The sequence below is a fragment of the Colius striatus genome, chromosome 1 (assembly GCF_028858725.1).
Source record: "Colius striatus isolate bColStr4 chromosome 1, bColStr4.1.hap1, whole genome shotgun sequence".
Taxonomy (NCBI): Eukaryota; Metazoa; Chordata; class Aves; order Coliiformes; family Coliidae; genus Colius; species Colius striatus.
This window is the reverse complement of record NC_084759.1, coordinates 140,766,979-140,780,511: the sequence shown is the minus strand read 5'-3', so window position 1 is coordinate 140,780,511 and position 13,533 is coordinate 140,766,979. Positions and strand designations below refer to the sequence as shown.

Here is a 13,533-nt window from a genome sequence, read left to right as displayed (position 1 = left end):
GCACTCCGGCCAAGTCTCCTCTCCCGCCTGCCTGGCCGCTGTGGGCACTGCCGCAGGCCCGCAGCCGGGCGGCCCGGTTCGCTAGCGGCCTCCGCCGGGGACACGTTTAGTTGGGTGTGTGCTGACGCCCGGCGGCCGCGGCGAGAACGGCAGAGGTGGCCGCGGAACTCTGCCCCGCCTGCTAACCCGGGCAGGCGAGGCGAAGAGCACTGGCTTAAGCCGTTTCCGCCTGGGAGCCGCTCGAAGCCGCTGAAGGGTTTTTCAACAGGGATCGCCGCCGATCCCCGTGTCTCGGCACAGCCTCTCGCGGGGCCTGCAGGGATCCCGTTTGTACCCAGTAACACTCGCAAAACCGGCTCTGCCGCCGCCCGGACTGTGGGCGAGACGGGCCCCGGGCAGCCAGCGTGCCGTGGAGCCGCCGCCTCGCCCCGGCAGCCGTCGGTCCTCGCTCCCTCACGTACACAGAATCTCCAGGGTTGGAACGGACATCGAGAGATCAGCCAGTCCAACTCCCCTGCCAGAGCAGGCCGTCTAGAGTAGGTCACACAGGAACTATCCAGGTGTGTTTTGAATGTCTCCAGAGAAGGAGACTCCACAACCCATCTGGGCAGCCTGTGCCAGTGCTCAGTAACCCTCACAGTGAAGAAATTCTTCCTTGTGTTCCTTTGGAACCTCTTATGTTCCAGCCTGTACCCCTTGTCCTATCATTGGACATCAGTGAGAACAGCCTGGCTCCATCCTCCTGGCACCCGTCCTTTATGTATTTGTAAGCATTCATGAGATCACTCCTCAGTCTCCTCTAAAGAGCCCCAGCTCCCCCAGCCTTTCACCATAAGGGACTACAGCTCCCGCTGGTCCGCGGGCGGGAGAAGATGGCAGCCGCGGCAGCCCTTCCGCTGCCGGGGACGGTGGAGTAGGGCTGGGCTGGGCTGATCGTGTTCCGGGGCAAGCGACAGGCTCAGCTGCTGCGGTCCGAGCACAGCCCCGCGGCGGGGCGGTGGCGGCAGCGGCCCTGGAACCGGAGCCGGGCGGGCGGCGGGCAGTGGGACGCGAGGAGGGCGGCGAAGGCAGCAGCCCTCCTGGCAGCCCTCTCGCCGCTGCCATGAGGAGCGAGCCGCCGGCTTGGCCCCCGGTCTCGGCCCAGGCGGCCTCGCTGCTGGAGGAGGCGGCAGACCTGCTGGTGCTGCACCGGGACTTCGCTGCCGCCGTGGAGAGATGTGAGGCGGGCTGCGACAGCCTGGGCTCTGGCTCCGGCCTCGGCCCCGAGAGGTGCGAGGGGGCGCCGAGCGTGCGCGGCGGGGACGGGAGGGACGGCGCTGAGTGTCAGTGCGTCAGTGTCGGGCTGCAGGCGGTGTGAACCTTGCTTGTGCGTTCATTTAATTTCCTTTTTTTTGTAATAGAAAGGTTTTGGGGTTTATTAATCTTTTTTTGGGGGGTTATTTATTATTGGGTTTGGTTTTGGTTTGGTTTTTTGGTGGGGTTATTTTTTTTTGGACGGGGAATTAGGAGCCTCTTGGGTTTGAATATAAATACTGCATGTGCGATTGGCAGTAGCACCGGTGGCCTTTGTAGTAGTTTTGCTTAACTTTTCCTTAATTATCTAGATTAGCAGAGGATGGCAAGTGTTGCTAAGAAGCAAGTTAGTAACAGTTTAAAGATGGCTTGGCTTTGGATTTGGTAACAGCCTGTCTGTATTTATGAGTTTCGTATAAAGGAATTTCTGCATGATTAGGAGCTTACCCTGCCTTGTCCTAGAGATACAAGCTCACTGCATCTTCCTGGGGGGTTGATTTTATCTTTTTATCGGTTAGCAGTAGGAGAAGGAAGGGGAGGAGGCTGTAAGAGAATCATGGAGTGCCTAGACTAGCAGCTCACTGGAAGGGGAAACGTGGTTGAAAGAAGCGATTATTTAGGTGTTTCTTCATTAGCAGTTCTGCAGAAGTGAAATGCTCCCTTTGCGTTGTGGGGATTCAGGCGCTGGCTGAGATGAACCGGTGGAGAGAAGTTCTGTCTTGGGTCCTCCAGTATTACCATGTCCCCGAACGTCTGCCTCCAAAAGTTCTCGAGCTGTGGTGAGTTTCTGTCTGTGGCTGTCCGATATACGCAAGGCTTATGTTATGTTTAAGAGCAAGCCAGACTTGAATACTGTGTGATGTTTTTACTTTATGTAGCGTCAGGATGAAAGCAGAACCTGGGACAGGCCTGTTCCATGTGTGCTGGAGCATGCCTGCAGGTTGCTTTATGGTGATGACACAAGGAGTGATGTTGCACAAATAATAACAACGGCTGTGCCTACTGTGCACCTCATAAATCTGTTTCTCAAGAGTGATACATGCCTGATACATGCCTTCGTGATAGCTGCTTGTAGGTAGTAACTGTCAACGATCTCAACTCTTACAAAGAGTCAGTGTTTTCTAATATTTATTCCATTTCAGTATCCTGTTATACAGCAAGGTGAGAGAGCCCCAGGTGATGCTGGAGGTTGGCACTAGCTGGCTGGGAGACCAAACCAATAAGAGCCTCCCTGAATACAGTTCCTTGCTGGAGCTCTATCTGTTGCACGTGTTGCTTCCGCTTGGCCGGTTTGAGGGGGCAGAAGAGCTTGTGCGTGGTTGTGGTGTTTTCGACAGCGAGCAGCAACTGGCATTGCTGGGGACCATCTGTGAAAGCCGATGCCAGTGGACACAACAGGAAGAGATGTACTCGGCTGCTGAAGAGCAGCAAGATGCAGCAGCAGAAAGTGGTTTGGGTGGGTTTTCCCTCTTGTTTGTGGTCCTCTTTTTTTTTTTTAATAATTTAATTTCCAGTTGGTTGATCCCTTACTAACAAAGAGTAGCAAGTATTTAACTATGTATTAACAATATCGTCATGACAAACCAGCCACAAGGAGATCCTGTTGTGTACCACAGAAAGAAATGGAAGATTTAGCGATCCATTTACTGACAATTACAAAAATGTATTTAGTCTCTGCCAACGTCAAGAGATAAGAATTGTCTTCCTCATTCAAAAGCATTTCAGGATAAATGTTTGTGTTTGCGGTTTGTTTTTTTTTAATGAGGTACAAAAGAGACACTAAAACTGCCTAGCAATCCTTTAAGGGTACATTTTGTAGGCTGTGTGTATTCTCTGCTTTGTCTGCGTTTACAGTCGAGCCCATGTGGAACAATGCGTGTCTGGCATTTAAACTACTGCTTCTCCTCCAGAACTGTAAATCACTTGATGTCTCTCCAGGAGAGAAGCTGGCACTACTGTGGTATAAGATCATATATTGCAGTAGATGCCTAGAAAAAGCTATAATGATTTGTATTACGAAATTATTACTGTTTCTCTGTTTCCTATTATATAAAAAAACCCTAACAACTCAACCCAATTCTCATGCAATCAGACTAAGAATAGTCTTACAGTTTCTATATCCATGTGATTACTTTTTTCACTTTACTTGATCTAACAAACAGCCTTTCTGTTCTTGTATTCTAGGTGCTCTGTCTCAAAAGCTCCTGACCATGTTGACATTATTACGTAGAGCACTGAAGTCTATGTCAAGCCACTTCTATTTACTTCCTTACAAAAAGATGCTCTTGGCTACTTTTCTGCTGTACCTGGTGGTGGTGAGATTGGACCCAGGTACAGTGTGAAGATTTTCAAGTTTTAAAATTCCGTTATGGTTACAGAGAAGAAAATGGATGCTTTTAATACATTTGATCTGTGGAAATTTCTTGTATTTGAGGGACACAAAAACTGGGTGAATTAAGAAGTTACTATCTGGCTTGTTTCTAATGTTTCCAGTCTGAACCCATGTAGAAAGATCACAGAATCATAGGATCATTTCAACTGGAAGAGACCTTTAAGATCATCGAGTCCAGCCTTTGTCCCAGCCCTATCAACCACTAGCCCATTTCCCTAAGTGCAACATCCAATCCTAAACACCTCCAGGGACAGTGACTCCACCACCTCCGTGGGCAGCCCGTTCCAATGCCTGACAACCCTTTCAGGGAAGAAATTCCTCCTCATATCCAGCCTGAACCTCCCCTGAATGTAGCTCTACAAAAGCCAGTTTTCTGAAAACGATTATTCCATCCTCAGCTCCTTCCAAGAGATGAATTGCAGACTGTGAGAGGCAGGCTAAGCTGTCCTAGACTCAGTCATTTTGAGGGGCTACAAGGCAAACATCTCCTGGAAGAGTGATTGCTGGACAGATTGTCCTGTCAGGAAAACAGAAAGTAGGCCAGGGCAACAAGGTGGTCTGCATTTGATATGCTTTTACTGAAGTTTCACTAGTGATGACTGCTGCTGTTGCTGAGAACAGGCTGGTCCTATGATGTGGAGGTGGCAGCTGGGGTATGGAGGGGCTAGATGCTTCCCTTTCTGCTGGATGACTATTTTGCAAATAGTCCATGGGAAGGCAGTTTGGGATGGGAGCATGGCCCTGAGTGAAAGTCCAAGTACTGAACAGAAGGAAAACAAAGAGGTTTCCCTTCACTTTAGTTGGGATCAGTTCTTTCTTAATATGTTTAATATACCCTAGTTGTACATTTTACAATAAAGGATCTTTTGTTTTTTTGGTTTGTTCTGCAGCTTCTCCCACATCATTGCCATTCATTTACAAACTGGTCCAGCTCTTCCGACAGGCTTGGACAGCCGTGTTCTCTCCAATCCATAGGCCTCCAATTCACGAGTAAGTGTCTTCCGTCACAGAATGTGTTTTTCTCTGCTGCTGGAAAAGGATCAGCTTGTCTTTTAAGATGATGTCAGGCTCTTCAAGGACTGTTAAGAACAGTGTCCTAATAGAGATGACCACTTGTGAGCTCCTGCTTGGTGATGCCTTCATTTCTTCAGACAAGGAGTGGTGGTGTGTAAATTTTGAAACCACTTGGCTCTACAGCTACTCCTTCCATAATCGACAATTAAATAACAACAATCCTCCTTGTCAAACACTTTGCTTTGGATGTAGCTCGTGAGTGAAGGTTGTACAGATGGTTACAAACTATGGAAGAGAGTTTCAGCCTTACAAATGATGAGCAGTTCTCTGATCAAGTGAAAGACTGTTCCTGAAGGCATGACTGGAAAAGGCAAAAGAGTATCTATAACTAGGGAAATATTCTGTTTTGCCTGAAGACATCTGAAAAGCCCAGTTCCTGCAGCATGGGATTTATGAAAAGCACATGGAAGAAAAAACACTGGAGAAAGTGAAGTCCGTTGCATTTTAAAGGCCATGGTTTCTCTTGTGACTGGTGCCTCCTTATACAAGCGCTTTTGACTTTTTTTTTTAGTCATATTTAAGGTAGGAAGTTAGTCATATTGGTCATATTTAAGGCAGAAAGTCAAGGTGGTGGGCCACAAAGACTTACTTTGCTGCACTTACTCTTCTTAAATGCAAATTACAGACATAGTAATTTGAGGCATAGTAATTCTTAGGAGCATGTGGTGGTGGTAAGGAAATACTTTTATTTTTTTAAATTATATTCTATATTATTGTTACTTGAGCAACCAAAGTTGTTGCATTGTTTTACTCTTTTCCTACCTCTTGCTTTATTTATGTAGATATCAAAAAGTCTCTATGTCTAGAATTGCCTACCCTGTCGCTAACATCTCAAGTCCTGGGTTACATGGGAGCCATTTGTCAGTCCTCTATCATGCAGAACAAAAGTTTATTAATAAGTAGGAAGAGATACTTCTCTGAGATTCCCCAAACCTTCCCCAGATCTGTAGTGAGAATGTTATTGTTGCAGATTTGTCAGCGGACTGACCCCATTTCCAGCCACTGGGGGCAGAAACTGGACATTTAGGACATAACACTGATTTCTTCACCATCCATCTGTCATTGATTGACAAAGAGTAAAATTCCAAAGGAGAGAGTGCTGACTTACTCAAATATTGCTTTTACTGGAGCAAACTGTAGTGTACTGAAGAGAACAATTTAAAAGACAAGGATCCTTTGTGGCAAACAAGTAGCCTGCCATCCCAGCACCTGTGCCAAAAGGACGCAGGCCAACTGACTTCAGCCCAAACTGCAACATATTGGAAAAAATCAGCCTTTTTGCTGGGCAGATTCTATCCAACATGCCAAACCTATGAGAGGTAGCCAATATAGACCCCAGTGGGGTGTCATACAACAGTAGTCCCCTTCAGGTTGTTCTTTTGTCTCCAGCAGTAGCCATACATGCAGATAGCAGCGTGTTCGTGCCTTCACACTGTGGGCAATCTGTTGCTTTGCCAGGACAGTTTGAAAACAGTCTGCATCTTTACTGCTAGAAATAGTTCTATGTCTCTTGTCTTCCTGAATTAGTGTCAGATAAACTGGGGCATGTCATTCCTGAAAGCAGTAATGACCTCAAAAGTAAAACCCAAAACAATTCCATATCCCTCGCCAATGTTCTTGTGTCTGGTAGGACTTTACACCAGGATAAGTAGCATGTATTAAAAAGTTGTTTTTGATTATTATTTGCACATATAGGGAAAAGCTGCTCTTGGTATTGCTAGATGGTTTTTGTAATCCAACTATAAATGCAGTTACAACTCTGCAACCAAGAGTTGATGGAAACCAGGTAGAATAAACCAGAGATGCACTGTATGGTGTTGAGCTCTTTCAGGAATTGACTGGGTTGTATCTACTGGTCTCCTACTTAGCAAGGCCTCATTTTAAGTACTCTGTAAGTCAGCTAATGAAATAGCAAACTTCAATCCGAAGGCAGGCCAATTTCTCACCAAATTGCTAAGGTAACAACCATCTTTCTCTAGTTTTCTATTAACATTTTTAGTTGGATGGCAGAACTGCATTTTAGAGAGTTGAGACCAGTGGTCTGGGCAAGCCACACATTATGTTTATAATGCTGTTAAATGTCATAACCACTCATTTAGCAGAACTTTAACATTCAACTTGATCTTAAGGTTGTTAACCTTCACTTTTTTTTGAGTACTACCGATTTTTGCATTTGTATTCATCATGAGAAACAAGCTATCAGGGTTTTGGGGTTTTTTTTTGTTTTGTTTTTCAATTGATGCTAAAACTGCAGTATTTAATTTTCACAATAAAGTGACAACTGATTTACCTCTTTGTAGAGTTGCTTGTTTGTGCTGTGTATACGAAAACTTTTGCATGTAATGTATTGACGCTGCAGTTTTCAAACAATTTCCAGCAATGTCTCACTACATGGTACAGGTGTATTTGAATTAAGTACAGGGCTTGTTCATTGTGAATCTGATGAGATCTAATCAACTGATGATGCTGGTTAGGTATAAGTCTGCATTTTGATAGGAGTTCAGAGAGTGGTAATTGCTTTCTATGAAAGATCCAATTTGTAATTTGGTTTTGTTTTTTTTTAATATCTAAGTATCTCTGTGTACCTTGAGATGGTTAAGACCAGTACTACTAAGAATAAAGTATATGGTATTTATCTTTAGCTGTGTTTTTTTTCTCTGCACTCATTATATCATGGAGGGAAAAGACAGCAGTTGGGGATACTGTTTAACCCTTGTGAGAGAGAAGGTGTATGTGTGTTTATGTGAACTTTCTGCTAGCGACTCCATATATAAGAGCAAATTATAGTTCTGCTTTTTTGTTCTGTCATCTTGCTAGATACCAAAAAACTTGTATTAGCCCATATTTTAGGTAGCTGAAAGGATGAAGATCAGCTATCAATAGTCAGGTGAACAAAAGTCACAAAGATAAGGCAGAAGGATGACATTAGTGTGTTGGCACCCGGAGACAAGAAGATAATCGCAAGGAAAATTCCTTGCAGTTCAACCGGTTCTGCAGCTCATTGCAGTCTACAGATGTCTTTGGTCAGAAAAAATGCTATTTAAAAATGACCCCACACCTTTTGAAAGTGTAAATGAAAAAATTCTGAAATGGTTAATAATCTGTTAAATGAATTATCTGTAGCATATTCACCAGTTGTTCAGAGTTTTAAGGAAAGAAACTAGTTATTTGTGAAGATGCTCTGTCTGCATTAAAGCTCTGGTTGCTTAATATCAGTTGTAACTAAGAAAAAAAACAAAACAAAGAAAGACAAACACCACCAAAGTTTAGATGGGAGAATGAACTGGGAAGATTTGCTTAACAACAGACTTTAAGGCTCACCCTGTCCACGGGTAACAGGGTAGGTGGGATGGGACGGTTCCTTGGTAGCAATTATGACCTCTCCTGCATAGACTGATGATGCGGGGGCCCTGCAGGGGAAGAATGGAAGCCTGGCTACCTTGCAGCATGCTGCTTATACATCATTAACCAAAGCTGCTGCTACCATCAAGAAAGGAAGTGCCCAGGAAAAATAATGGTAAGAAAAGAATCAGATTATTTTCTGAGTTAAAAGAGCAATGAGTTTGGTCTTCTGTTTCCCCCACTCTGGTTAAGATTTGAGTGAAGGTTGGAAGGTTGAAGTGACTGGTTTTGCTTCAGTTTAGTGGCAACAAATGTTGCTCACAGGATACAAACAAATGTATTAGTTTGTTGGTAAGAAAATTTAGAGTCTGATAGGTACAACTACATTTCTACTAAATTTATTATAAGGGAAGTCATATGCAGAAAAGGAAGAAAGGAGTTGGAACTTATTTTTCCTTTTTGTGTAGAGGCTACTTTGGAGGTATTTTCAATACAGTATGTTTAACTGTGTATTAATGGCCTTTTCCTACTAGCTTGTGAGTATTAAGAGCAAAGAAATGTGGATGTCTCCCTAGATAACTCTGTAAGACTGAATGGGAATCATCTACCAAAACATACAAATAATGGTATATTCAAATATACCATGTTCGACAAAAATGTTTTTGAGAGAACTCTTTACATTCACAGTAACTGGGAGTCTGCACAACAATCTACAGAAGGAGGGACACTTCTTTTAGAATTTATAGTATTTTGTGTTTCAGGTTTCTGTTATATGAAACTACCTGCGTGACACAGTGATAAACACTTCAGAGACATGATTCTATGAGAAGGATTTTTCAGATTAGCCTAAAATGTAAAGAGTACCAAGACCTCTTCAGTATCAAGTTAACTCTTCATGTTTAATTAAATTAGAAATTCTCAGAGAATGGGCTGAAATAATCATCAGTTAAAATTAATTAAGATACTAAAGGCACTTTAATTCTACAAACCTGTTATCCACCTGTCCAACATATCTTCAACAGAAGGTTGGGAGATTAGAAGATACTTGATTCCATTTGCTTTGTCTGCGTATCAGTAAGGAAGCATAGCTGGGCCTTGTTCCAGATAACAGGAGTTGGGTCATACTCCTTAGCTGCGACCTATACACAGTTTTTCTGTCTGTAAGGGCTTATGTGCACTTACACATAGATCTCATGTACTGCATGCTATGCATAGGCATGGCTGCAAATCTCTAGCTGTTGTGATTATTGTTTCTTTCTACACACATCAAAGTATTTTTCTTTGTATTTGTCAATAAATGTCAGAACATTTTCCGTTAATTTCAGTCTTGAAGAAAGTTTTGTAATCAGGCTATTCTGGTTCTTCTCCCCATTTCCCTCGTGTCCTTCCCTTTCAGCATGAGTGCATCTGTGTTCACATTGGCCAAGCTGGAGTTCAAATGGGCAATGCGTGTTGGGAACTCTTCTGCCTGGAGCACAGCATTCAGCCAAACGGCAGCTCCGTTGACCTGCCCAAAGACGACGATTCCTTTGCCACATTCTTCATGGAGATGAGCTCTAAAAAATACGTGCCCAGGGCTATTATGGTGGACTTGGAGCAAACTGTGATAGGTAAGTACAGAAGTAATCTAGGTAAATAGAAATGGATGCCAAAGTTTGGATCACTGAATAAGCGGCGCAATGCCGTTACCATTGAGGATGATCCCAGCACGTGGGCAAAATGTACAGACTTGACGTTTTCAATACCAGGTATTACTAAAAACTCTCTTATTCTCAATGAAAAGATGAAAACTGTACTGCACTCGGTCATGGTTGCTCTACTAATACCTAATAAAACAGAAAGTTCACTATTGTTTAAACCTGAGCTGGTTATAAGTACAATTTATCTGTAAAATCCTAAAGAGATTCCTTTCTGGTCTTTTTTTTTTTTTCTTTTGTGGCAAAATTTTTCCTTTGCTAGCTTTGGAAAATGCTTTCCTCACATGGATATGTAAGAGAGGAGCATGAAGAATCAAACAACAGAAATGTCCTGACAGATTTTCAGAGGAAACCACTGTTTTACTCTTCCAAATCTTATTTTCCAGTCACTCCCCTGAAGGTTCTGATGGATCTTCATCTGGTCACTATATAGAGCTGAGATTTTACCACAGCACGGCACAGCCCTCATTTAATAAAGGAATTAATTAGTATAACATAGCAACTAACATAACACAAAAAGTTCCATTTAAACATAAGAAAAAACTATTTCACTGTGAGGGTGACGGAGCCCTGGCACAGGCTGCCCAGAGGGGTTGTGGAGTCTCCTTCCTTGGAGGTCTTCAAGACCTGCCTAGACGTGTTCCTATGCGACCTGATCTAGGTGAACCTGCTTCTGCAGGGGGGTTGGACTAGATCTCTAAAGGTCCCTTCCAACCCCTACCATTCTATGATTCTGTGATTCAACTTGCACCTGGAACAGTCTACTTCTTGTTTTTTAAAAAAAACCCAAACACTTGAGAACATGTCAGATGACACTCCTCACCTCTGTTTTTTGGTTTTCAACACATGGATCTTCTGTATCATTTTCTGCCAACATAAAAGGCTCCATTTGTTTTACAAACATTATCAACCTTGGTGAATTCTCTCTTCCCAGCTTAAGCTTTTCCTTTCTTGTTCAGATGAAGTGAGAGCTGGCACTTACCGGCAGCTTTTCAATCCAGAACAGCTGATCACTGGAAAGGAAGATGCAGCAAACAATTATGCACGTGGCTACTACTCTGTTGGCAAAGACAAAATTGATGCAGCACTAGATGGCATCCGTAAGCTGGTATGCCCTATTACATTGGAAGCAAGACCTTAGGAAGATGGGAGGGGAAATAAGCACCACACACTTTTTCTTTTTCTTTTTTTTTGATGGTGGCTTTTGGTTTTGCTTTTAATATTCTCATTGGCACAATGGATATCCCACCTTAAGTTTTCATATAAATGGAAAACTTAAATGGAAAACCTCAAATATTGTTATAGCTTTATTACCGTAAGAAAAAAACTCCATATCGCTCTGCTGATACTCTAGCCTGACATTTACAGGGCAAAGACACAATGCCAAATTTTTTTTGAAAATTGCTGACTTCTGTGCTGTGCACTGGGTGTGGGTGTTGCTGTCTCTGTTTAAGGGTGTAATTAAAAGATACTCTTTCACTTTTCCCACTGCCTTTCTAGACTGATGCCTGTTCTGGGCTGCAAGGATTCCTGATCTTCCACAGCTTTGGTGGGGGTACCGGCTCTGGCTTTACCTCTTTACTAATGGAACAACTCTCTGTGGATTATGGAAAGAAGTCCAAACTGGAGTTTGCCATCTACCCAGCCCCTTGGGTATCCACCTCTGTGGTGGAGCCCTATAATTCCATCCTGACCACACACACCACCCTGGAGCACTCAGACTGCGCCTTCATGGTAGATAATGAGGCCATCTATGATATCTGCCACCGAAACCTGGACATCGAGCGTCCCACTTACACCAACCTCAACTGCCTCATCAGCCAGATTGTCTCCTCCATCACCGCCTCTCTGCGCTTTGACGGTGCCCTCAACGTGGACCTGACGGAGTTCCAGACAAACCTGGTGCCCTACCCACGCATCCACTTCCCCTTGGTGACCTACGCCCCCATCATCTCCTGCGACAGAGCACATCATGAGCAGCTCTCGGTGGCTGAAATCACCAACTCCTGCTTTGAGCCCAACAACCAGATGGTGAAGTGTGACCCAAGACATGGGAAGTACATGGCTTGCTGCATGCTCTACCGTGGGGACGTTGTCCCCAAAGATGTCAATGTAGCAATTGCTGCCATCAAGGCCAACAATTCTCTCCAGTTTGTTGACTGGTGTCCAACAGGCTTCAAGGTGAGTACTGCTGCCACGAGCTTCTGTGTAATGTTCAAAGGGCAAGTTGAGTCTGGTGGAAAACATGTACTTAAGGTTTCTTGTTTTCCACTTGTGAGAGGAAGGAAGAAAAGAAAGATGTGTTTCTATAAAATGTAGCTTTCTCCTTTTGACAACCCATTGACAAAGACTCCTAAATACTGAAATAAATGGAAGCATATACAGTATTTCTACATTAACGGGAGAATATCAACCCTATAAGACTTTAAACCTAAGGAAATTGCATTTTAGAAGATCAAGGTAAGGCTTATAATCTGAAGATACTGAGATGTTGAGGATTTCCTTAAGATTTAAAAACCCAAACCAACCAATGCCTACCCCTCCCAAATTATCAATAATGTATTGTTGGCAGCTGAAATATTTATACATCTTTCTGAAAAGAGAGAGATCTTTTTCATTGTCTCCATCTCCAATTTTTTCAAGCACACTGACACATTTTTATAAGTTTTTCTTCATTTAAATTTCAGTTCCAGGTGATCTGTAGCTTGTTGGGTTTTTTGTCTTGAGTGGGGATAAGAAATCGACTTTTGCCTTTGCACAAATAGCTTGAACAACGTTAGACTTAACACTGATGTGATTGTTGTTTTTCTCTATCTCCCTTCCTTATCCAACCAATGGTTTTACAGTTTTCTTACCCTGTTTACTTTTATCCCTTTTCTCATAACTATTTATTCTTCCACCTTTTCCATTGTTATCTGCAGCTTGGCATCAACTGTCAACCTCCTATAGTTACACCAGCAGGACACCTAGCCCAGGTTCAGCGAGCAGTCTGCATGCTGAGCAACACCACAGCCATTGCAGAGGCCTGGGCAAGGCTCAACCACAAGTTTGATCTGATGTATGCCAAAAGAGCTTTTGTGCACTGGTACGTGGGTGAAGGCATGGAGGAAGGAGAATTTGCAGAGGCACGAGAGGACCTGGCTGCCCTGGAGAAGGACTATGAAGAAGTGGGAACTGACTCATTTGAAGATGGAAATGAGGGAGATGAATTTTAAAATTCACTCTCCCTTTTTCTGTGCCTAATATTGTCTCTGTGTTTCTTTTTTTTCATGAGTCTGCATTTCTGCTTTCTCACATGCCCCGAGTCCATAGCCATCTTAGTAGACTATAAACAGGATGAGTGCTCCACTATGAGAACACAAGACAGCAAATGTGGGATATATGACCAGCTAATCATTAGTTGCCTTGCCTCAGAGAGTGACTGGCTTCATATTTTTTGCTAATATGTCCTGAAAGGATCTCTGCAATCTATACTGTCATTTTTTTTTCAATCCAAATATTGTCATGTAGATGAAATATTTAAAGAACTTGTGCTTCAAAATGTTCCATATAATGAGACATAGTGAGGTCACTACAAATGTAGAAGTTACCTACAGTGCTCATCTGTATGTCACACTAATTTAAAACATAATGTTTGTAAAGCTGTAAGATGCAGTGGGAACTCTGTTGATGCCAAGAACACACAGCTTGTCCTAGTGCCCTTGCTTCTACAGAATCCGCAGTGTGGGTTGGTTA

At 43.4% G+C, this 13,533-nt stretch overlaps 2 protein-coding genes across 3 annotated transcripts; both read left to right on the top strand.

The window, feature by feature from the left end:
- Positions 1–1,005: 1,005 nt before the first annotated feature.
- Positions 1,006–7,400, top strand: PEX26 (peroxisomal biogenesis factor 26). Its single transcript, XM_062009768.1, has 5 exons — positions 1,006–1,269; positions 1,932–2,072; positions 2,436–2,749; positions 3,478–3,624; positions 4,576–7,400. Exons 1-5 carry the CDS (start codon positions 1,103–1,105, stop codon positions 4,677–4,679), a joined length of 873 nt encoding a protein of 290 aa, XP_061865752.1. The 5' UTR covers positions 1,006–1,102; the 3' UTR covers positions 4,680–7,400.
- LOC104552462 (tubulin alpha-4 chain) lies at positions 4,592–13,304 on the top strand. Of its 2 annotated transcripts, none has more exons than XM_062009743.1 (5): positions 4,592–4,675; positions 9,498–9,711; positions 10,758–10,906; positions 11,299–11,979; positions 12,720–13,304. In XM_062009743.1, the coding sequence occupies exons 2-5, from the start codon at positions 9,540–9,542 to the stop codon at positions 13,011–13,013; spliced, it is 1,296 nt and encodes a 431-aa protein (XP_061865727.1). In that variant the 5' UTR covers positions 4,592–4,675; positions 9,498–9,539; the 3' UTR covers positions 13,014–13,304. The 2 variants fall into 2 exon arrangements, with proteins under 2 accessions (XP_061865727.1, XP_061865720.1); XM_062009736.1 differs by lacking the exon at positions 4,592–4,675 and adding an exon at positions 5,113–5,186.
- The last annotated feature ends 229 nt before the right edge of the window (positions 13,305–13,533 follow it).